At 35.5% G+C, this 24,060-nt stretch overlaps 1 protein-coding gene across 2 annotated transcripts; it reads left to right on the forward strand.

The window, feature by feature from the left end:
• Positions 1 to 783: 783 nt before the first annotated feature.
• LOC121417438 lies at positions 784 to 22,701 on the forward strand. Of its 2 annotated transcripts, none has more exons than XM_041611152.1 (4): positions 784 to 1,073; positions 19,092 to 19,238; positions 19,935 to 20,984; positions 21,788 to 22,701. In XM_041611152.1, exons 1-4 carry the CDS (start codon positions 869 to 871, stop codon positions 21,916 to 21,918), a joined length of 1,533 nt encoding a protein of 510 aa, XP_041467086.1. In that variant the 5' UTR covers positions 784 to 868; the 3' UTR covers positions 21,919 to 22,701. The 2 variants fall into 2 exon arrangements, with proteins under 2 accessions (XP_041467086.1, XP_041467087.1); XM_041611153.1 differs by lacking the exon at positions 784 to 1,073 and adding an exon at positions 10,363 to 10,567 and having other exon boundaries at positions 21,788 to 22,700.
• The last annotated feature ends 1,359 nt before the right edge of the window (positions 22,702 to 24,060 follow it).

Raw genomic sequence — 24,060 nt, forward strand, 5'->3', positions numbered from 1 at the left:
GCAATTGAGTAGTGATATACTGCAATATCTAATAGTGCTCGACTGTGTAGGAGCTGAGTATAAATAAATAATACAAATAGTAAATAAATAATTTATTGGTTGGAAGCTTAACTTAAGCTGGTCGTACAGACTGTTTCACCCGAAGAATCATCAGCGACTGGTAGTATGAAGAACACAATTTTTTTTGAGACAGAATAAAGTATATACAGAGCATGTGCATTAGGGTAAACATTGGGTTGACAGAGCATGTAAATATCAAAGGGTTTACTGAAGGGGTACATGTGCTTTGTTTATTACATAAGGGGTACTTAGGGGTCACTACTGCATGGTTACAAGTGAGGTGGGGGGGGGGGGGGGGTTAGGGCTATCCGTATCCAGCAAGGAGGAGTTTTTCTTATGTATACAGGTAGATATGAGTTCAGTTCGAGAGTTCAAATTGTTGTTTTTCTTTGCAGTGATGATGAAAAATTTCTCCCATAGGCAGAGGTTGAAGCGTTTTGTGAGTGGAGAGTATGGTTGTGCATGGCGTACGTAATGTAATGTAATAAACAAAGCACATGTACCCCTTCAGTAACCCCTTTCATATTTACATGCTCTGTCAACCCAATGTTATACCCTAATGCACATGCTCTGTATATACTTTATTCTGTCTCAAAAAAATTGTGTTCTTCATACTACCAGTCGCTGATGATCCTTCGGGTGAAACAGTCTGTACGACCAGCTTAATTAGTTCCAACCAATAAATTATATATATATATATATATATATATATATTTATATATATATGATTCATCTGCAATTCAAGAATCATATATTTGTCAAGAGCAAACGTGCCAAGGTTCCTTAGCAAAGGTGATTGTTGTTTAAGATGGGGCATAATCGTGAGTCACAAGATAAATTGAAGTACCTGATCGTTTTGAGTAAATTCGTCGTCCAGTTCGTTGAGGTAGCCACAATGAAGTCGTTCGGAGTGCTGATCCCGACGATGTTAGATGTGTTCTCAACTGATGCCTCGTCACTCATGTCACTGGGCATGGCTTGTAGCATGCCGGTTTCCATGATGGCGTTTGGAGGTAAGATATCTAGAGTTATTTGTAGAGTTGTTGTGATTCAGTGGATAAGTCTCCGGACTTTGAACCACAAGGTTCGGGGTTCGAATCCCACAGCAGCACTCGCTTCCTTTGCCAAGGCGTTTTTCTACATTTGTGTATGTATGGTAAATATGGTTTTCACAGGCTACAATCTGACTCGACATCATATCAATCAGATATAAAGGATTAACGTATGGACCGACCTTCTACTTCGCCCCATCTCCGAAAGACTTGACCCATAATTAGTTTGGGTTATGTTCACTTGTAAAGTTTACGTAGCAGACTATGCTAGCTTGCTAGTTTATGATATAAGTACGCAGACCCTTTTGAGAATCAAAATCAATTCCGGACTCTATGCTACTAAATGTTTGCTTTCTCAAACTGTAGCTATATTATAAATATCATAGGCAAAGCTTTATAGTACAAGAACATTGTTAATTTCAACATTAAATGCGTTAATTAATATTGTTAGGACTGTATTATTTTCTTTTTCAAATGAAAAGGGTTTTGGAACGGAAACCATCATACGTTTGTCACGTGACAATGTACAACAAGTAAGCCATGTTTTGCCTGCTCGATCTCAAAGTTCTGGAGAAAGGATTAATGAGATGTAATCATCAAACCAGTCACAATTTATTATACATCGACATGTAGATAATCTATTTAACATAGAGATGACAATCAATCTCGACCTTTTTTACCCTTAGGAATATTTCAGTTGGAAATCAAAGGGGCCAGTGTCTTGAAAATATGGGTGGTTTTAGACCGTTTGCCATAGCAAGAGTTGTGAACATGGACACTTAACGGCGAGACGTAAATAGTGAATTAATTGTAATAATATTTACATCGAATTAAACGAAGTGAATACAATATTCATAATCAAATCAATCTGGTGTGAGATTAATAATTCAAAAGATATACCCGCATTTTCGCAATATTGACGCTCGTGAGAACGTCTGTTCCTTGTGTTGAGGCTGTATGTGTGGACTTTTCGGACACTCAAATGAACGTGACTAACCATTAACCAGCTAGGGTTAAAAACCTCAAACCGCTTCATTCTGTGCCATTTTGAAGATGCGATCTACACTACTAATATGAAATGATAAATTAACGTTGAAATTTTGAAGAGGGACAATCAGTTCTATATGTCATATGTTGTCTATGTATCGTATCTTTTTCTATTATTTCAAGCTTTCAGCTTACGATAGCTGGCCTCTGCATTTAGATTTATTTGTTATTGTTTACATGAATAATAATAATAACAATAATTGATGGATTTACAAAGCGCTTTTTGCCTGAGGATACAAAGCGCTTCTATTATTACCCCGGCTTTAGCTCCAGCTACCATCACCGGCGCTCAGTGAATGCAAGGAATTACTCCTACCGGGTACCCATTCACCTCACCTGGTTTGAGTGCAGCATAATGTGGATGAAATTATTGCTGAAGGAAAACACGCCATGGCTGGGATTCGTACCCACGACCCTCTGTTTCAAAGGCAAGAGTAAGAACCACTAGACGACGACGCGCCCACACTATATCTGCTTAATTACTATACTATTGCCACCTTTGTAATTTGATCATTATATATGTTTGATATTATATCATTGTTATAAATTTGTAAATATAATTTATTAATAAATGCAGAAATACCTGCTTAAAAAAAGATACTACAAGGGGGAAATCAGACACATCACTTATTTTTTGAAACGCTCGATAGATGCTAATTTTTCCTAAATATTTTTGTCATGAAATGGGAATCATTGGAAAATACGAAAATATAACGATTTTTTTTTTAATTAAAGTACTTGGTAAATTATCTTTGAAATGGATACGGAAGAATTATCACAACCAGGTTACCTCGGAAGTTGTTTAAAATTCTAGTTTAGACAAGCTAAGGCCAAACCTACGCTTAAAGGTCAAGTCCTATTCAGAAAAATATTGATTTCAATAAATAGGGAAAAATCAATCTAGCATAACGGTGAAAATTTCATCAAAATCGGATTTAAAATAAGACAGTTATAGCATTTTTAAGTTTAGCTTATTTCGCACAAAACAGTGTTATGCACAACTCAGTAACAAGCAAATGAGTTTGTCGATAATGCCCATCATTCACTATTTCTTTTGTTTTGTTTTTTTGTTTGAATTATACAATATTTCATTTTTTTTACAAATTTGACTTTATGGACCAACTTGACTAAACCATGTAGAATTTAACAATGCACATTCCACTTGTTCAGGGAGGAATTTATTGTCGTTTCACCTGATAATGAGGAGAAATTAGAATATTTCATATAATAAAATACAAAAGAAATAGTGAATGGATGACGTCATCAGTCTCCTCATTGCATACCGACCAGGACGCAAATAACCGTTTTGTGAAATTAAGTGAAACTTTAAAATGTCATAACTTTCTTATTTTACATCCGATTTTGATGAAATCCCCTGTGTTATACTTGTTGGATTTTTTTTTCATTCAATTCAACTTTTCGTTGGGGTGGACTTTTCCTTTAATGATTTATCAGAATGCCACCCCTAAGAAAAAAATAGTTTTGGTTATTACGAAATTGCTCCACTATTGGCTAAGTGGGGTTGTTTTGTTCACCACGTTGTGACTGTCAGTGGCATAAATGACCTATATTCTGGATGCGAGAATCATCAAAGCGTAACAGGATCAGTGAATAAGCTTTCTAAGAAAAACAATATAAATATTCAGTTCATCAGAAGACTGGTAATATACAAAAGCCTTTTGTTAATATACGTGTATCAATGGTTAACTCTTGAAGCTCAGGGCCATATTTCCAAAACGAGACTATGGGTGATTTCAAGTTCGGTATTTCGTATTAAGAGGTTGAACGCTGCAATTTTCAGTACAAATGTCCCACTTGGCACAAATGTTTCTTGAGTCAAAAGAAAAAGATTAATCCAAAGAGACATGCTGTATCTATGCAAAGAAGCAAGTAATTTGCATAAATTTGCATATTATGTCAATATAGCGAAAACAATTAAGAATATATATTTAACCAGAACTGCTTTAAAATTGGAAATGAAGACTTAGGGTAAGAAAGGGAAGAAAATTATCATAAAATGATTGGTGATATCCTTGTTTATTATTACCTAATTTACATAAATTATGCAAATTATAATTTAAAATAGAGTATTTTTTCATGAATCCTAAACTGTGTTATAAATAACAGCAATTAATACACAATGTCAACATTCTACATGAAAGAGAATATATTAGCGAAAGCATCGATATGCTTCATGACAGTATTAGTGTCTTAATTTGCTTAGAAAGAGGGCAAATATGTCAAAATGTAAGACGTGATATTGCGCTAAAACGAGACCAAAACAACCTCTATGTCACAGTCACACACACGAATCGGACAATAAAGCAATCAATGGTATGCATGGTATGTCATTTGAGATAACACTATCCCAACACAATAGCTTCCATCGGCTTCTCGTATCGCTTTTGTTGGTGTGTCTGCCACTACGTAATCTATGGTATATACGGGCAAAATGCATTTCGGTATCCGCAAAGCACAATTTGTGTTATTTGTTTCTAATTTGTTTCTCTTGGATAATTTACAGGAGACATTGCTTTGCATGTTGAAGCTCTGGCACATGGATCATGACGAATGTACCCTACCTCAATCCATATTTTACTTTATTAAAATATATATCTTTTGGAGACCCCGAAGTGGCAAAACGGCATTCCCGCTACTTTACACAACCAGTTTGACTTGTATTATCGACTTGGAAAAGACAGATGTATGAGACATCAGTTAACATGATTCCTGAAGAAAGTTTGTTTTTGTTTATTTAAGCCCACGGGAGCCCTCCGAATTTCCTCCATCCCCTCTCCGTATTTCGACACTAAATACAAAAATATCGTGTTTTAAAGCCATTGGCAAGGCAAATTGCGTTTTTTGGTATAATAAAGCAACTTTTATATCTATATTCTTATATTTACATTCATCTCTACTGATATTATTATAATTACAATTAATATTATTATAATTATTATGATTATTGTTATTATTATCATTGCTCTGCCGTTTGTAATAATGCTCTAGCACAGTAAATGCTATAACCCAACAGGAGCATGCCTAGGATACCCTTCTCCCTTTTGTTTTTATGTATTAAAAAATAGTTTTTCTTTAGAACTCTTTAAAGATTACTTTTGTTTGTATTGATATCTTGGAATAGATTGAAAAGAAAATACTCTACAATTGACATGTAGAAGAGCTGTGGTTCATTGGAGAGCAGCCACACGTAAGCTCTGAAATACTCAAACCCCTTTATTGATTCCACTCTATGTTAAATTTAAATATTTTTAGAGCCCAATCGGAAAAAAAGATGCATTTCTACTACACACAGTAAAGCCTCTTTAGGTTTTCCTCTTGAAAAAAATAAACAAACATAGAAGGCATTGTTTTATATCGCATAAAATAAGTTTGTGTACATGACAGTGGCCTGTCGAAGTTGCCCAACCCTTTATTTTGTTTTGACAATATACATGTACATTTAAAATATCGTCTAATGAAGCCCACATCTGGAAAAGGGCACTTATTAAAGGTAGCATCTACATTATATAGAGGAGGCCCTGGCACTGGGAAGCGGGGGCTGAAGCACCCACAAGATTTTCCGGGGGGGGGGTGTGCTGTGTGTATTATTCTCCATAGACAGCACCCCCTAGAATTCCGGCAGATGTGTCAAAAAAAGAAACGTTACTAAAAATAACCTTCATATTGTAGTGCAATCCTTTTGTTTATTTGCTTGTTAAATATCTCGGGACCAAAACTTTACACTGAACCTTTTTGTTTTTCAAATTTACATCATTTTAAAAGTGCAAATAATAATACAAGTCAAACTGGTTGTGTAAAGTAGCGGGAATGCCGCGGAAGAATGCAGTTTTGCCACTTCGGGGTCTCCAAAAGATATATAATTTAGTAAAGTTAAAATATGGATTGAGGTGGGGGTACATTCGTCATGATTCATGTGCCAGAGCTTCATTAAAGCAGTAACATGCAAAGCAATGTCTCCTGTAAATTTTCCAAGAGAAACAAATTAGAAACAAATAACACAAATTGTGCTTTGCGGATACCGAAATGCATTTTGCCCGTATATACCATAGATTACGTAGTGGCAGACACACCAACAAAAGCGATACGAGAAGCCGATGGAAGCTATTGTGTTGGGATAGTGTTATCTCAAATGACATACCATGCATACCATTGATTGCTTTAGTGTCCGATTCGTGTGTGTGACTGTGACATAGAGGTTGTTTTGGTCTCGTTTTAGCGCAATATCACGTCTTACATTTTGACATATTTGCCCTCTTTCTAAGCAAATTAAGACACTAATACTGTCATGAAGCATATCGATGCTTTCGCTAATATATTCTCTTTCATGTAGAATGTTGACATTGTGTATTAATTGCTGTTATTTATAACACAGTTTAGGATTCATGAAAAAATACTCTATTTTAAATTATAATTTGCATAATTTATGTAAATTAGGTAATAATAAACAAGGATATCACCAATCATTTTATGATAATTTTCTTCCCTTTCTTACCCTAAGTCTTCATTTCCAATTTTAAAGCAGTTCTGGTTAAATATATATTCTTAATTGTTTTCGCTAAATTGACATAATATGCAAATTTATGCAAATTACTTGCTTCTTTGCATAGATACAGCATGTCTCTTTGGATGAATCTTTTTCTTTTGACTCAAGGAACATTTGTGCCAAGTGGGACATTTGTATGCGTTCACCCCTTTCTTTGCAGTTAACAAGCCAACTAATTGGCCTCGGTGTTGGTGTTGAAATTTTGATTGCTTCCCCTTGCTCCAAAACTTACTTAGAGTTTGTAAAACTGATCCAGATCACACTACTGACATCTCAACAACTAGTGAGTGACTTTTCGGGACCATGTTTATTTCATGTTTGGTGATATAATCGTGTAAAAATTGACCTAACACCAACACCAATAGGTCAAAACTGAACTTGAAATTACCCAATGATTGTGTACTCAATACTTAAATAAGGGTAGATATGTATATACATACACATACATACTGTCACGAGCGAAACTGCTCTTATTAACTTATTAGTCTACAAGCTACTTAAACACTCTGAAGAAAAGACCCAATGACATTAATGATATAAATGAAGTGATCAATTTAATGTCACAAAATAAAATAATCATTATCATCGATTCGTTGAAAAATAAGTTTATTGTCAAATGGATATTCAAGAAATCTTTGCATGCACAAATCATAAAATGGAATATATATGCATTTAGAGAAGGAGTATAAATACATTGATTGTCCAAGTTTATGTATGGGAGGAGATCGATCTGAAAATAGGCCTTTAAAATTATGTTAACGAAAGTCTTGGAAAATCTATACATTGGTTGATCATACCTCAATCGGGTATTGTGGAGTGCGAAGACAGAAGAGATCGACGACCCACGACAACTACGAAGATGGACGAAGTATGCCGATGATCGACAAAGACGAGGAACGATTATGGAACGATGAAGACGCGGCTGACGTCATCAGCGAAGACACGTGTCCTTAAACATGTTAAAGAACGAAGAATCAGATTTGAGTTGAAGGTCTTACTAGGACGAATTACGGTCGGTCGAGTCTGACGAACAGTAGATTTGGCTGACTGAAGTGAGTCATCCCCTTGAATGAACTTGTGACTCATGACCTTGACATAGAGGGTAGGTACTACCCTGACCTATGTTGAATCTACATTGACCCCGGGCTGACCCGAGGTTGACAGCCGTCTAAAATAGAAATAGACCAAAAACTAAACAGCAAAGGCCCTAACAATGTTCCATTCACAAAGATATCAGCTCGTCAAAATTAGCTTTCATATTCATTATCAAAGTGAATACATGACAAGCCTCTTTCAGCATGAAATTCATGATAGTCAAGAAAATACATAACAAGAAATATGATATAAAAAATTATCTCTCTCTGAATCAGATCAAATATAAATATCGACTCTAAACAACTTGCAAACTCCTTTTTTCACCTGAGGTATCACGTGAAATATTCATAATTTCCCAAACCAAGGCTTTTTAGAAATTACACAGAATTGTTTAACTTTAAATAGCAAAATACAACTTTGTTCCCTTTAGTAAAGATAACTATATTCACTTTGAAGAATGGAGTAAAATAAGAAATATATGTCATCTGGTGACAAAATGAGCAGAACATATGTCTATGAAAATTTATTTTTCTGGAAACAGACATGCCATATTAAGCATAAGAATGACCTAAACATTAAAATATATCAACCAAACATTACTTACAATTCGGCATTAAGAAGAGAGGAACCTGCCTGCACTGGGTAGATTGGCACGCGCCCTTTGCTTGGTTGGGAAACACCCCAACAGTAGATTTGTGTAGATTTGTTAACTGCAAAAAAGGGGTGGACGCTGCATCTTTGATAACAAATGTCCCACTTGGCAAAACATTCCTTGAGTCAAATGAAAAATATTCATCCAAAGAGACACGGTGTATCTATGCAAATAAGTAAGTACTTAGGGGATGTACATGTTATGTTACAGTCGGAAGTCACATGGTAAGTTCAAAGGTCATTTTCAAGTCAACGTTTCAAGTAAATGTAAATTGGCGGGAATACCGGGGGAATGCAGTTTTGCCACTTCGGGGTCTCCAAACAATATATATTTCAATAAAGTAAAAAAAAAAAAAAAGTAGGGATTGAGGGAGGATGCATTCGTCATGATTTATGTGCCAGGGCTTCATTAAAGCAGTAACATGCAAAGCAATGTCTCCTGTAAATTTTCGAAGAGAAGCAAATAAAACAAAAGTAATAGTATTTTACCGATACCGAAATGCATTTTGCCCGTATTTACCGTAGATTACGGAGTGGCAGACACACCAACAAAAGCGATACGAGAAGCCTATGGAAGCTATTGTGTTGGGATTGTGTTATCTCGAATGCATACCATTGATCGCTTTATTGTCCGATCCATGAGTGTGACTGTGACATAGAGGTTGTTTTGGTCTCGTTTTAGCGCAATATCACGTCATACATTTTGACATATTTGCCCTCTTTCTAAGCAATTTAAGCATGAAAGCATATCGATGTTTTCGCTTATATATTCTCTTACATGTAGAATGTTGACATTGTGTATTAGTTGCTGTTTTTATAAACAGTTCAGGAATCATGGAAAAATACTCTGTTTTAAATTATAATTTGCATAATTTATGTAAATTAGGTAATAATTAACAAGGATATCCCAATCATTTTATGACAATTTTCTTCCCTTTTGTACCCTAAGTCTTTGTTTCCAATTTTAGGGCAGTTCTGATCAAATATGTATTCTGAAATACTTGTTTTTACTTTTTTGAAATAATATGCAAATATATGTAAATTTATGCAATTTACTAGCTTATTTCCATAGATACAGCGCGTGTCTTTTTGGAAGTTTTTTTTTTGTCTTTTGACTCAAGGAACATTTGTGTCAAGTGGGACATTTGTACTCAAAAATGCAGCGTTCAACCTGTTAACAAGTCTACTAGAAATCAGAGACCAGGGCCCGATTGCACGAAAGGGTCTTTGCAAGGACCATCTTTCGTGTAGCCCATCTTTTATCTGCAAACATATACTATTCGTCCGTTAAAATAAACAAAATATTTGTTTATAAAATGATGTAATATATCATGAAATTGTATACAATTTGATTTAAGAACAAGCTAACGAATCTTATTTTTATCATAAATTTCAGAAACACTCCGCTTATAGCGTACCATAAAAGATGGGCGACACGAAAGACGGTCCTTGGAAAGACCCTTTCATGCAATCGGCCCCTTCTTCTCCAAAATCAAAAGTGAGAGTGATCTGGATTGGCTTTTCTTGCCAGCACATCAAACATAAATATGTAACACAAAGAGTCCGTAATCCTACACACCTGTTAATCTATAGTTTAATATAATGACATCCCAGCCTGCTGAAATACCGGGCAACCTGTCACGCCTACAGTCTTGTTACTATGGGTAACATGCCTATGGAAATGCCCGGCAACCTACATTTACCATGACTACAGAATGCTAAAGTACACAATTTACATCTGTACATGGACTTTAACAAAAGAGTTATCCGGTTTTGAATAAGATCCTACACATACATATAAATACATAATTCCTCTGTAATTCAAGAATCGTTTTCTATTTGTCAAGAGCAAACGTGCCAAGGTTCCTTGGAAAAAATTGATTGTTGTTTGAGATGGGGTTTAATCGTGAGTCACAAGATAAATGGAAGTACCTGATCGTTTTGAGTAAATTCGTGGTCCAGTTCGTTGAGGTAGCCACAATGAAGTCGTTCGGAGTGTTGATCCCGACGATGTTATATGTGTTCTCAACTGATGCCTCGTCACTCGTGTCACTGGGCCTAGCTTGTAGCATGCCGGTTTCCATGATGGCCTTTGGAGGTAAGTTATCTAGAGGTATTTTTAGGGGTGAATAAGTCTCCGGACTTTGAACCACAAGATTCAAAGCAGTACTCGCTTCCTTTGGCAAGGCGTCTGTCTACATTTGTGAATGTATTTTTTATCAGGTTTTCACAGGCTACAATCTGACTGGAGATCATATCAATCACATAAAAAGGATCTACGTCTGGACCGACCTCTAACTTAGCCCCATCCCCGAAAGACTTCTAGGGTTAGAACCTCGAACCTCTTCATTCTTTGTCATTTTAAAAATGCGACCTATACTTTTATTATAAAATGACAATTAAAACTATTAAAAGTTTGGAGGAGGGACAATTTTTTTCTATATGTTATATCAACGATATTACAAGGGGAAATCGGATACGTCGGTGATTATTTTTTGAAAGTCTCGATAAATGTTCATTGGGAAGGACGCCCACTAGCGTTGAGTAAGTAAACATTCGCACATCGGCACGCAGATGTGTATAAAAACATATAGATAAAATGAGAGAAGGGATTTGGGAGAATATCATTGCACAATTAGATAGAAAAAAGATTTTTTTTTCATATTTGTCTTTTATTTTGTATGAAACATTTTCGTAATCCTAGGCCTGAATATGTGCCTCAAAAGTGAATTTTTCTCCTTCCGTTTTTTTCGTGTATTCCATAAAGTTCTCATAATGTCCCTTTAGAGGTTTGATGGTCAAAATCTGTCGGCCAGCGCTGCGCGCTCGCATTTTGACTTGCGAATAATGTATACCTCAATAATTTCCTCTATGATTATTAACAATTCTATAACAAACTAATAAATTCCCCTTTTCACGAAATTGCGATTTCCACTCTCATTAATTTGTTAAAAAATATCAACCCATGCATCCTATTCATAATTACAAAAATGTTTAAAATGTCAATTTTTCAGGAATAAATGTCAAAAAATTTAGAGCTGTAAATAGGCTTATTAGATTTATAAATAAAATAAAATTTTCCTGAGTTCGTAATATTAAATTTTCCCTTTTTTAAGAATGAATTATTTCGCGCTTAGGAAGAGGAATAGGAGAAATCCATCATTTTCTTTGCTGACAAAGTGTCCTTAGAATGCCCATGACCTAGATCAAAATAGAAATAATAAAAATATCAGCTTGCTAAAATAAATTTTAACGCAGTATTAGGGGCAAATTTGATCACGTGAAAGATTTCATTTTTGACAACCCTTTTGAAGTTAGGGCCTGACGGAAACTGGGTTAGATCATTTCATTCTTGATTCTGAAATCCATTTAAACGGATATAATCTTGAAAGAAAAGATAGAAATTCAACTGGTGGTGGTGTGGCTTGTTATATTACTTCAAACTCAACTTACAGTCGCAGATACAGTTTAGAACTTGTAGATCTGGAAATACTATGGGTCGAAGTAAAGCATAAACATTCACAACCTTATATGATCGCTATTGTTTACCCTCCTCCAAACTCTGTAAATGATTTCTTCGATTAATCAGAAATTCAATTTTTAAAAACTCGACAACATACATCGAATGTTTTTATCCTTGGAGACTTTAATTGTAATATGCTCACCGAGAACTCATTGTCAGCAAAACTGAAAAAAAAGGTTGGACGTATTTGCAATTAAAACAAATTGTGAATGAATCCCCTAGAGTAAAAAATAATAGCATAACTCGCATTGATTTGATTTTAGTTCCAATTGAGACGAACAATTTTCATTGCGAAGTAGTATCGATTGGACTAAGTGATCATTCTCTTATCTGTGTTGATACCGAAGCGACAAGGCTACCCATTACTACAAAGATTAAACCATTTCGATCTTTCCGAAATTTCAATCGTGATGTTTTAGGGAGGAAGGTGCACTAATAGACTGGCATTATGTCTTCGAAAATGGCGATATCGATGGAAAATGGAATGCATAAAAAATATGTTCATTTGTTGATGTGATAAACATGCACAACACATATCCGTCAGGCAGCGACACAAACGTTCTCCAATGATTACTGATGAATATGTGTGTCTTTCTTGAGAACGAGATTATTTGAAAGAAAGATTCGATGGTAGACATGATGCCATCGATAAGGGTAATCTTTTTAATATGGAAACAATAACCCTTATCGATGGTAAACATGATGTCATCGATAAGAATAATCTTTTTAATATGGAAAAAATACAAACCTATTACCATGGGATGCGTGATGTTATTAATGACAAACTAGAAAGCGATCCTCTAAAAAAGCTGCAAATTTTTTCAATAATCACTTCACACCAGATTGCTGTAATAATCAGAATATAGACATACACGCAGATGCTGATCAGTTCACCTCCGAATCTTTCAAGTTCGAGCCCATCAAGGTTGACTACGTATTTAAGGAGCTAAATAAGTTAGACACAAAGAAAGCACCAGGTTTAGATTCTTTACACCCACTTCTTTTGTAATACCCCTTTACACCAGACGAAGTTCCCGCTACGTTCTTGAAGTTCAGAAGAAACCCTTGGACGTGGCGCCAACTTTGTTTGAATTTCTCGAAAGATATGAAATTGTCACGTGCTACGTCCGCATCACGTTATGTGACGTTTATTCTGCGTGTGTAGTGTGCCCACAAAGTTCATTCTGCGAGCAGAGCCTGTCCATGCTGCGTCGAAACGGTTCCCGCTACGTTCCGACTACATCCAGCAGATTGCGCGACTTTCTGTACCTTCGTTTATTTGGACGTAGAGCCAACCGAGCTTACGTGGTGGCCGCGTAGTGGCAGTACAGTAGACATGGACAGAGTTGTTGCCACGTTCTTTCGGTGTCCGCTACGTCTATGAAGCTGTTGGTAGGTCTTTACTGCGTCATTACTACGCTCGGTTTAGTCGGCGCTTCGGCTACGCGTACTTTGGACATGTTCAAAGTCCACGTAGCGGAAATTTGTTTTCGGAGATCATGCAGACATTGCCACGTCAATAACAGTTCTCTCTACGCTCTCAGTACGCTGCAGCAGTTCCCACTGCGTCATGGCAATTTTTCTTTGACGTAGCGAGAACTGCATGGACGTAGCGTTGGTGTAATGGGGGTATGTTGCACCCACAAATGTAATAACGCCCACAAATGTAATAACACTTTACCCACAAATGTAATAACGCCCACAAATGTAATAACACTTTACCCACAAATGTAATAATTTTTGATCGCCCACAAATGTAATAATGACTTTACCCACAAATGTAATAAATTTGAAGGGATTTTTGGCGAATCCGTTCTAAACTAAAATCCTATAGTAATGCTTTCATATAGCACAAAAGTGCGAAGTCTTTTTATTTCAGACCGGGTTAATAAAACATCAAAGTACAAGTCCAAAGTCTTTCTTCCAGACCCGGTTGTTTTAAAAATTATAATATGAATCCAAAGTCTTTTTTTCCAGACCCGGATGTTTAAAAAAATATAATAAAAGTCCAAAGTCTTTCTTCCAGACCCGGTTGTTTAAAAAATTATAGTATAAATCCAAAGTCTTTTTTCCAGACCCGGTTGTTTCCAGAATTTTAATAAGTCCAAAGTCTTTTTCCTGACCCAGTTATTTCAAAATTTATAATATAAGTCCAAACTAAGATACGATAATGATATTCCTGTGGAAAAAAGGGGAATAGAGCTTAGTCTTTTCTCCAGACCCAGTTAATTAAAACTGGTGGAATTAATGTCTTTGTTGTTGTTTCAACTAATACGGTGTATATTGTGAATATATGCACTAAGAGTAAATTGAGAATCAAGCGTAGTCTTTTCTCCAGACCCGGTTACCTGTTATCAAAACATTATGAATAACAGTTTAAAAACCGTATAAAGACCCCATAATCTTATTAATGCTGGATATAGCGTAGTCTTTCAGCCCGACCATTTTTTTCTTTAAAAAAACGCTAATAGTAAGAATAAAAAAATCAAAGTCTAAGACCAAACAAACCTTCAACCTAAGAACCTGTTTAAAAAAGAGGTTTAGAGTGTTGTCTTTATTCCAGACCTAAAACAGTTACGAAAAAAAATCTTCTAACATAAAACCTTATATTCTTATTCTCGTGGAATAACACGAGTTTAAAACGTACTCTTTCCTCCAGAACCGGCTATTAAAAAAAGTAACTGAAAAACTTCGAATCTAAGACCAAATTTCCAAAGTTTCACCCAGTAAAAATATGTCTTTTTTAAAATAATACTACTACCCCTACAAAACATTGTAATAACGCGTGGGTAAAGCAGACATCCTTTCTCCAGACTTGGTTACTATTTGAAAAATAAAATAGTTTTTTACAAATATTCTAAAACGAATACCCAATAATCTAATTACTGTGGAACAACATGAAGACCGATTGTCGAAGATCGACTTTCCTCCAGACACAATTATTTCAGGAATAAAAAATCAATAAAACTCAACCCCCAACAACGAATCTAAGAACCAACAATCCTCCAAATTAAGACCATGCATGTAGAAAAGTACATGTTTAGAGCGTTGTCTTTATTCCAGACCCGGTGATTTAAAAATGATTTAAACAATCCTAAAAACAAAAGACTCATATTATTATTCTTGTGGAATAACACGAGTATTATGCTTAGTCTTTCGTCTGGACCCGGTTATTTAAAAGATAAAGAAATATTGAAAAAAAAAATGACAGCTGAGACCAATCTTCAAAATTAAACCCACTTAAAATGCTTGGGCTTAGAGTGTTGTCTTTACCCCTCACCGACGTATATTATAACTTTTGAAACGACCGGGTCTGAAAAAAAGACTTTGGACTTGCATTATAATTTTTGAATTAACCGGGTCTGGAAAAAAGACTTTGGACGTATATCATAATTTTGAAAAAACCGGGTCTGGTAAAAAGACTTTGGACGTATATTACAATTTTGAAAAACCGGGTCTGGAAAAAGACTTGTACTGTAATATTTCATTAACCGGGTCTGAAAAAAAGACTTTGAACTTTTGTGCTATATGAACGCATTACTATAGGATATTAGTTTAGAACGAATTCGCCAAAAATCACTTCAAATTCATTACATTTGTAGGTAAAGTCATTATTACATTTGTGGGTAAAGTGCATTATTACATTTGTGGGTAAAGTGTTATTACATTTGTGGGCGTTATTACATTTGTGGGTAAAGTGTTATTACATTAGTGGGCGATCAAAAATTATTACATTTGTGGGTAAAGTGTTATTACATTTGTGGGCGTTATTACATTTGTGGGTAAAGTGTTATTACATTTGTTGGCGTTATTACATTTGTGGGCGATTATTACATTTGTGGGTGCAACAGGGTATAGGAGAGTGCTCATCTTATTTGTGACGTAATCGCTCACATTTTCAATACGTCTTTATGTACAGGTTGTATTCTGAAAGATTGGAAAAGGGCACGTGTAACCCCTATTTTAACCCTTTGCGCGCTGATGTTGCAATTTTGCGTATTCGTACGATTACAGTCAACAATTGTAATAATTAGTTTTCTCCCCTACCTTCAAATTAGAGAAGCTAATTGTTCTTAGTTAACATATATAAAACAATCATTAGTATAAATCGTGCAGTATGGAAATCTTGAATTAAAGAAAATAACATAAAAACAATAGTCAATATTATCCCCCAAAAATTAATTCAGCGTGCAAAGAGTTGAGAGCGGAAGTAAATAAGAGTTTGATAACTACAGACTCATTTTCGCTCTTCCTCACATAATGAAGATCCTTGAAAAGGCAATACACTCTCAACTTTACAACTATTTCACAGAAAAATTTCTACTCAGCCCTTTACAGTCAGGATTCCGTCCAGTTCACTGTTTTGGTTGATGTTAATGAATATTTATTATGCAATATTGAAGATGGTCTGGTGACTGGGGTTGTTCTTATTGATTTAAAAAGTGCATTTGACTCAGTTTCACACACACTTTTATTATCTAAGTTGTCGAACTATACGGCTTTTAAGATACAGAGGCAATTTGGTTTTAAAATTACTTGGCTGGACGTGAACAGTGTATTGAATTTATTTTTTTTTTCAGATTTTAGGCCTTTATTTAAAGGCATGCCCCAGGGTAGTATGATTTCTCCTTTATTATATTCAATAAATGATGCTTGCAATATGAATTTTGGTAATAATTCTAAATTGTGTGTATATGCCAAAGACACTGCTTTATTTTGTCGAAAATAGAGATGTTTCAGTACTTAAAAACGACCTTCAATTCCCAATAAACAAATTACTTCAATGGGTTGACAATAATATATTAACCATAAATGTATAGAAAACCAATTGTACGTTAATTGGGACTAGATCAACAGTAAAACAATAAAATGATGAATATTCATGTGAAAAATGATGCGATTGAAATAAACAAAAATTATCTTTGAGTGGGAAAAATATGGGTGGATTTTTTTTCGCAACAACTCCCCGCCCCTCCCCCTTATTAGTGAAAGCTTGATCCGCCACTGAATTTGGTCCTTCTTCAGCATCCCCAGTCAAAAATATCGTTTCTAGGGCCCTCGATTTCGGAAAGCTTCGTCACGATGTATAACAATAATCAATGTAAGGTAAAATCATGGTAAAATATAAATTCGTATGAATCCTATGCGGAAGGATTCTTTGATTCTCTCTATACAACCTATCCTACGAGATATTTTAACAATAATACAAGATCCATGTTCTCCCCACGTCATGCCACGTCATTTATATATTTTATCATTAAAACATAATTTCTCAACCTTTTCGTATGACCAAATGCCATGACTTTTGTCTTTTTTGGATACAAATGCATATCATTAAAGTTGAGCCAGTTACAGATAAAATCAAAATCACTTTGCAGATTTTTTTCAACCTCCTTAGATAATACATCATGACAGAACAGAGCAGTATCATCTGCATAAAAACACATTTTGGAAATAACATTAAAATTCAAGGTACATTTATCATTGATAAAATACAAAATATCAATGGACCCAACATGGATCCATGTGGGACGCCTGATCTAATTTTAATACTTTCACAATCATTTAATACGACAAACTGTCTCCTTTCTGTTAAATATGCTTTCATCCAATCGTATTCGTTACCCTTAAACTACATAATACTTTCCAAGTTTTCCAAGAATTAAATTGGTTGGTATAACATCAAACGCTTTACGTAAATCGAGGAAAATATCTTCGATCATTAGCCCATGATACATGTTATGAAACAAATAGTCTGTACTTTCAGTTAGACATGTAGTAGTAGAATGCAAAGGTCTAAAACCTGACTGGGAGTTCATTGGCATCTTGTTTTCATTCAGGTATTCTTAAAGTTGATTGTGGATTGACCCTCCTAGTATAAGCCAGTTCGTAGTTCCTTTCTGCGCATGATCAAAAGATTCTACGCATGATCAGAGGAAGGTCATTTGTACTAAAGTGACATGGTGCTTTAAAATCTAATGAGATAAGCACCAACTTTGATGTCTTGATTATTCATATATTTTTTCGAATTGTCGTTTTCATTTACATCCACAAAAAACAACAATGCAACAAATACCTTTATTAAGTGTTCATTGGTGTGCTATTCTAGTCACCTGGTCTATTCAATCTCTTCATCCTGCTATGTAAGGCAAGCTTGCGTAATATCTTGCTTTGAAATCTGCCTATCATGATGAAAGAAATCAAAGGTCATTTGACCAAAATTGCCCATGAAGTAACTACGAACTGGTCTATTATAGACAAGCCAGGTAGAATTATATATTGTATACATATACCAGTGGTTCTACTAAAAAAAGGAGCACCCGGGTTAAGAAATTTTCCCCTGTCTGTTTATCCCATGAAACACATTTTTGGTTTATTTCTCTTCACACAACAACCATTTAGGAGCTTGTGCATTAGTATGGTTTAGTAATGAAATGGAATAGTGAAATGTAATTTTTGGGGGTGATTTACCAAATGTTAAAATAAAATTTTATGAGACGATGATACCTCTCCTCTCGGTAATCCATTCCTGACTTGTACTCATATAGGGGCGTGCCGTTGTCTAGTGGTTCTGGTCCTCGCCTTCCAAACAGAGGGTCGTGGGTTTGAAACCTAGCCATCAGCAAGAAATTTATCCGCACTGTGCTGCACTCGACCAAGGTGAGGTGAATGGGTACCCGGCAGGAATAATTCATTGACTGCACGAGCCCTCCTGAAAAGCAGCTCGAGCTAAGGCCGGGATAATGAATATAATAATAATAATAATAACAACGATGCGCCTCAGAATAGATTGTTTCTAGATAGACGGTGCAATGCAACTACCTATTATTATTAGTAGTATTATCAGCATTACTTTTATTATTATTAATACTATTATCATTATTATCATTATTATTATTATCATTATCAATATTGCTATCATTATCATCTTTGTTATTATTATTATCTATAAAACCCTCATTACGATGCAGTGATGCATTTACCTTATACATTGGCTGCTGCCAAGGGTGTTTCATGGTGCACGCGATGCACGAATGTGTGGTGTTAAGGCAGTTTCCCATCGAAATGACGCTTTGATTTCCCATTTCACGTATTGCAGCTCTACCTATGGCGTATGTACTCAAGAGTGCTTTTGTCTCACCTCGAGCGATGGCTGTTACGGGAGCTATTACATCGTCTTTAGGAATCATCATTTCTGGTTACCTGACTTCTGTATTTGCTCTGGGATTCTGCCTTTCACTAACAGGTAAAAGAAGATGCATAAGTACACTTTTGATATTTCAGCTTCTTCAGATTGATACGAGGGTCCCATCGAGAATGTGATTCAAGATATCAAAAACACCCAAAAATCTAACCCTAATCTAATTTTGGATTGGTTCCAACCAGCCAGATTCGTGACATTATATTCATTCCCAATCTAAAGATTTCAGATATTTTGCTCACAGAAATCTTGTGGCTTTCCCCCTATTTCAGTATTTGTCAAATGTCAGTTATAAACATATTCATACGAAAGAAGAATAGAGAGAATGAGACCACAGTCCCAAAGCATGTTTACAATTCTAATTCAAGATGCCCATGATCTTTTCCTTGAAGTTCTTGAATTGATAAAAACTTTTTAAAAAAACATGATTTTACATACAAAAAGATTATGCACAAAGCAATAACAGAATCATTCTGTAAATTCATAAATTTTGATTTTTTTTCTGCAATTAAACAGAGCAGGTGTTTTTTAAAGGGGAAAAGGGTGTTTTATCAAAGGAAATTTGTAAGGTTCCATACGCCAAATACCAATTTCCTGTAATGTTACATGATATAATGTAAGATTACGCAATCTGGTAAGATTACAGGTGTTCTAGAGACTCTGCTGCAGGAACTGCTTTTATTTCAAAGATTAATTTTCTAACAGTGTTATATATCTTATTATTTTTGTTCTCAATCTTAGGAATAGGACTCTCAATGGTATATATACCAGTTAATGTCTTACTCAACGACCACTTCCCGGAGAATTTCGTTCTTGTGAATACGATCGCCCTTCTCGGAAGCACGGTAGGTTCTCTGGTCGTACCGTTCTTCGTCGAGAGGGCGCTACGCGCATATGGATTCAGTGGTGCAATGCTTATTCTTGGAGGTATCAGCATGTATGCCATTCCTACCAGTGTTTATCTCAAGCAGATTGAAAGAGCAGTTGGGAAGGGTTCAGAGACATCCAAAAGCACTGCGAAGAAGAGCAGTGATTATCTCAGAGGGTCCGCAAGAACAGTCGAGAGATGTCAGACATTAACAAAGAGTGCGGAGAGAACCACTGTTTCTCCTAGACAGCCCACAAGAGCCGAGGAACAGGGCCGACAGACAACCGTGAAGATGGCAAAGACAATTGACGGTTGCCAAACGCCTTTAATCGACGGTGATGACTGCGATCATGAGGTGATTGAAATCGACGATGAACAACCATGCAACATTCCAACACAAACAGACAAACCGCAAAATCAAGGAAAGCAGAGTTTGTTGGTTCGATTGTGGCATTCGCTTCAAGAATGCATCATCCTACAAGAACCGCTCTTATTACTGTCATTACCGTGCCTTCTACTCTCAGCAGTTATTGTAAATTCGTGGTTTCTATTCCTTGTTCCTCGGGCGGTATGGCATGGAATACCTGTCTCAAAAGCCGTCTTACTATCATCTCTAGCCGGCGCGGGAGGGTTCATCGGACGGATAATCTCCATCATAGCTCTCTTTTTCAAAATTGACTTCATTTTAGTTTTCCTGATCTTTGGCGCGATATCATCAACTGTTTTCTTACTCGATCCACTGCTGACTTCATTCTCTGTCATGTGCGTCGCTGCCTTCCTTCAGGGAGTGTGTATCTTTAACTTTGTGATTTCTTACGCTGCACTCCTCAAGGGTTCCGTCTCAAATGAGAACTTTACGGTTGGCTCTGGAATCTTTGGTTTTGTTGCAGGCCTTGGTGGCAACCTCGGGAGTCTAATGTCAGGTGAGACATGTATGGGGCACGAACAAATAAGAGAAATAACTATTTCGGTAACATTATCAACTTGTTTCTAAAAGTTTTCTTAATAATATTGTTAATCTGGTGTGTTTTAAGTGGGGTGAGTTCGATGGCTAACCTACCACCAAAATTTAAAGGAAAACATATTTATATATAACCATGATGATACTAATAATACTTTATTAGACACATGACTCAAACTATTTGTATATTTTTTTTATTTTATTTCCAATGATAATTCAAATGTTCTATTAATTCATATTTGTTTAATATCAAACTTTTGTATGTTTTTATGTTGCTGCATCTGCACCAGAAATTGAAAAACAATACTGATCCTTTACTTATCTCGTGCATATGTACTCCACGAATCAAAACTGTGAACAAATGGAAAGATGTCAGGTCGGATGGTCCAGTGGTTAGAGCACTGGACTCATAGTCGCAAGGTTATGAGTTCGAAATCTTCTGCCTAAGAGTAAAACATATATCTGTCGTCTCAAGGGTCAGCCACAAGGACTTATTAACCTAGATGAAAAATGTTTCATAGGTAATTGGTTATATACCAGCTTGGCGTTTACCAGCAAAAAAGCTGTCCTGCCCAGTTCCTACGGAAGAAAACATAGACTGAAACTGAATATTGAATAAATGAATGAACAATAGAATGAATCAATTTATTAATGAATATAATAGTGAATAAAAACGATTGAAAAATTTAATCTTACTTTTTTCTAACTTACCTATACACTAGCTGGATGTATGGATGTGTTTCTTTCTTTTGTCATCTTATGCAGGTGCGATCAAAGATAAGACGGGATCCTACACGTCAGTCTTTCTTACTCTTGGAGTTATTAACTGTCTAGTAGTGTTTCTTACCATCGCCTTCCTTGTCGCTCGACATAGGTGGAATCGTCTAAAATCCTAGAGAAGTGGAAACAAAAAGCCAGAGGGGAGTTGACGACCTTAATTTTGTTTGAAACGATGATCCTGGCCATTGCCTTTCTTCTTGCTCGACATAGGTGGAATCGTTTCAAGTCTTACGGAAGAGAAGGCAAAAAGTCAGGGGATAGTTGACGACCTCATTCTTATTTCAAATCGATGTTCCTGGCCATTGCCTTTCTGTTGCTCGACGTAGACGGAAGAGGAGGCAAAAATCCAGGGGGTAGTTGGCGACTTAAATTTGATTACAAATTTATGTGCTTGTGGTATTATGCGTTTTTCAATCCATTATCTTTCTGCTTTTATTCAGGGTTACTTATCATTCATGGTGATCTACTTAAAAAGCAACAACAATGTACTGTATTCTAGGTGTTGTAGAAAACTACTTACTCTTTTTTCTCTCTCACTCAATGTGTCGCAGTGTCTACAGTTATTGCTGGAAGCAAATATTAAACTAAAATAAGATAATATCTTATTCTCTTTCAGATTAAAATTGATTGTGCCACGGAGAGATTATTAAAGGTTATTTGTAAAGGCGGAGGTGGTGGTAATGTAAATGGTATATTGGTAATGGTTGTGTATTAAGGAAGTAAATGACTGCTTGTGCAGGGTACAATTAGACAAGTTTGTTGTTAGGTGTACTACAATATTATTCATAATAAACCTTTTAATTGGGAGATGGGTAAAGATACACGATAATGTTCATGTGATGAAAGCGAATGGGAAGTGAAGGGGGGGGGGGGGTGCTAGATAATGATATTAACGGGGAATCCAGCCTTGGTCATAAAGTGTTTTGTGGGAAAGGAGAAATATAAATAAAACGGAATGGCATGAATGGTGAAGTTTGAAAAAAAAATCGAACAAGTAATAAGAAAGTTATGGCTGCTTTACAATTGAGATCCCCATGACTATGTAGATTTCAAACTTGCTACTGGGTAAGTAAATAAAGACAAGGGGCAAGGATAACTTTCCCATAGGCGATTTGTGGGTTTCTCCTAATTACCCATTTCTCTGGGGCGATAATGTAAATATAACTCAAGTAGTATATTTCTTTATCTCTTCGTAAAAGAAAAAAATAATAATTTGAGGTAAAATTTTATGAAAAATGACATTTTAGTCTTAGTGTTAGCCTTATGATATCACATATGCGGCCAATTCGAAGTCTCCATGGGTATAGTGATAACCAATATTTACAATTTTAAAAAAAAATCATAACTTTCTTACTGTCTTTCTGATATTGTTCAAACTTTCACCTAACAACTTGTCTGATTTTCCTTTTTCCTCCAAAAGCAAGATTTCATTTGGGTTTGGATTCCCCCTTAAATTAATCACTTTGGAGTGTACGTTGCCGACCCTTTCTTCAAATAGAACTCATTCAATCCTGTTGCAGAAAGATGTCTCATTTATGAAGAGTTTAGTTGCAAAAGGGGTTGGGTCCACTTTGGACCATTCCGAGGAAAACCATGTTTTTAGTCTCACTTACTGCAATATTTATGAGAAAGGGCAGTTCCAAGCAAAAATGGACAATTCTAAAAGATTATATTTGCTCTATTTCAAATTTGAATCAAAATTTTCTATCAAAACTCATATGGAATTTCATAAATACAAAAGGGGAGCATAATTAGCCACATTTTTTTTCTTATGCATCTCCTTATAGGAGAATCTGAAACATACAAGAAATTCTATACATGGGACTACATATCTTGTTTTTTACTTAATTTCAATTTAACAGAAAACTATTACTTGTTTTATTAAATTTTCTTTCGGACAATCTGAATGTCATAATATTACATCAAATCAAACAAAAAATTTAAAATGTAAAATCATTATATGCTGCCTGTGAGTGGATATTTCTCATGTCACTCCGTAACCGTCACTTCGTAAACGGGTACGGGTTTGCGTTTTAAGTCATAATTAATGAATAATACATCAATATTTTAATGCAATGCAGCCTATCAAAGTTAGAACAACATGAAATCCAATCAACAAATCAAACTTATGATAGAAATTCAAAATTCACAGAGTTTGAGCAATATATTTTCTCCTCATATGCATGTCCATTTTGCGTCACTTCGTACCCATGATTATGAATATTTATTTCTCATTAATTCAGTGGATCAAAATAATG

The sequence above is a fragment of the Lytechinus variegatus genome, chromosome 6 (genome assembly GCF_018143015.1).
Source record: "Lytechinus variegatus isolate NC3 chromosome 6, Lvar_3.0, whole genome shotgun sequence".
NCBI classification, from domain to species: Eukaryota; Metazoa; Echinodermata; class Echinoidea; order Temnopleuroida; family Toxopneustidae; genus Lytechinus; species Lytechinus variegatus.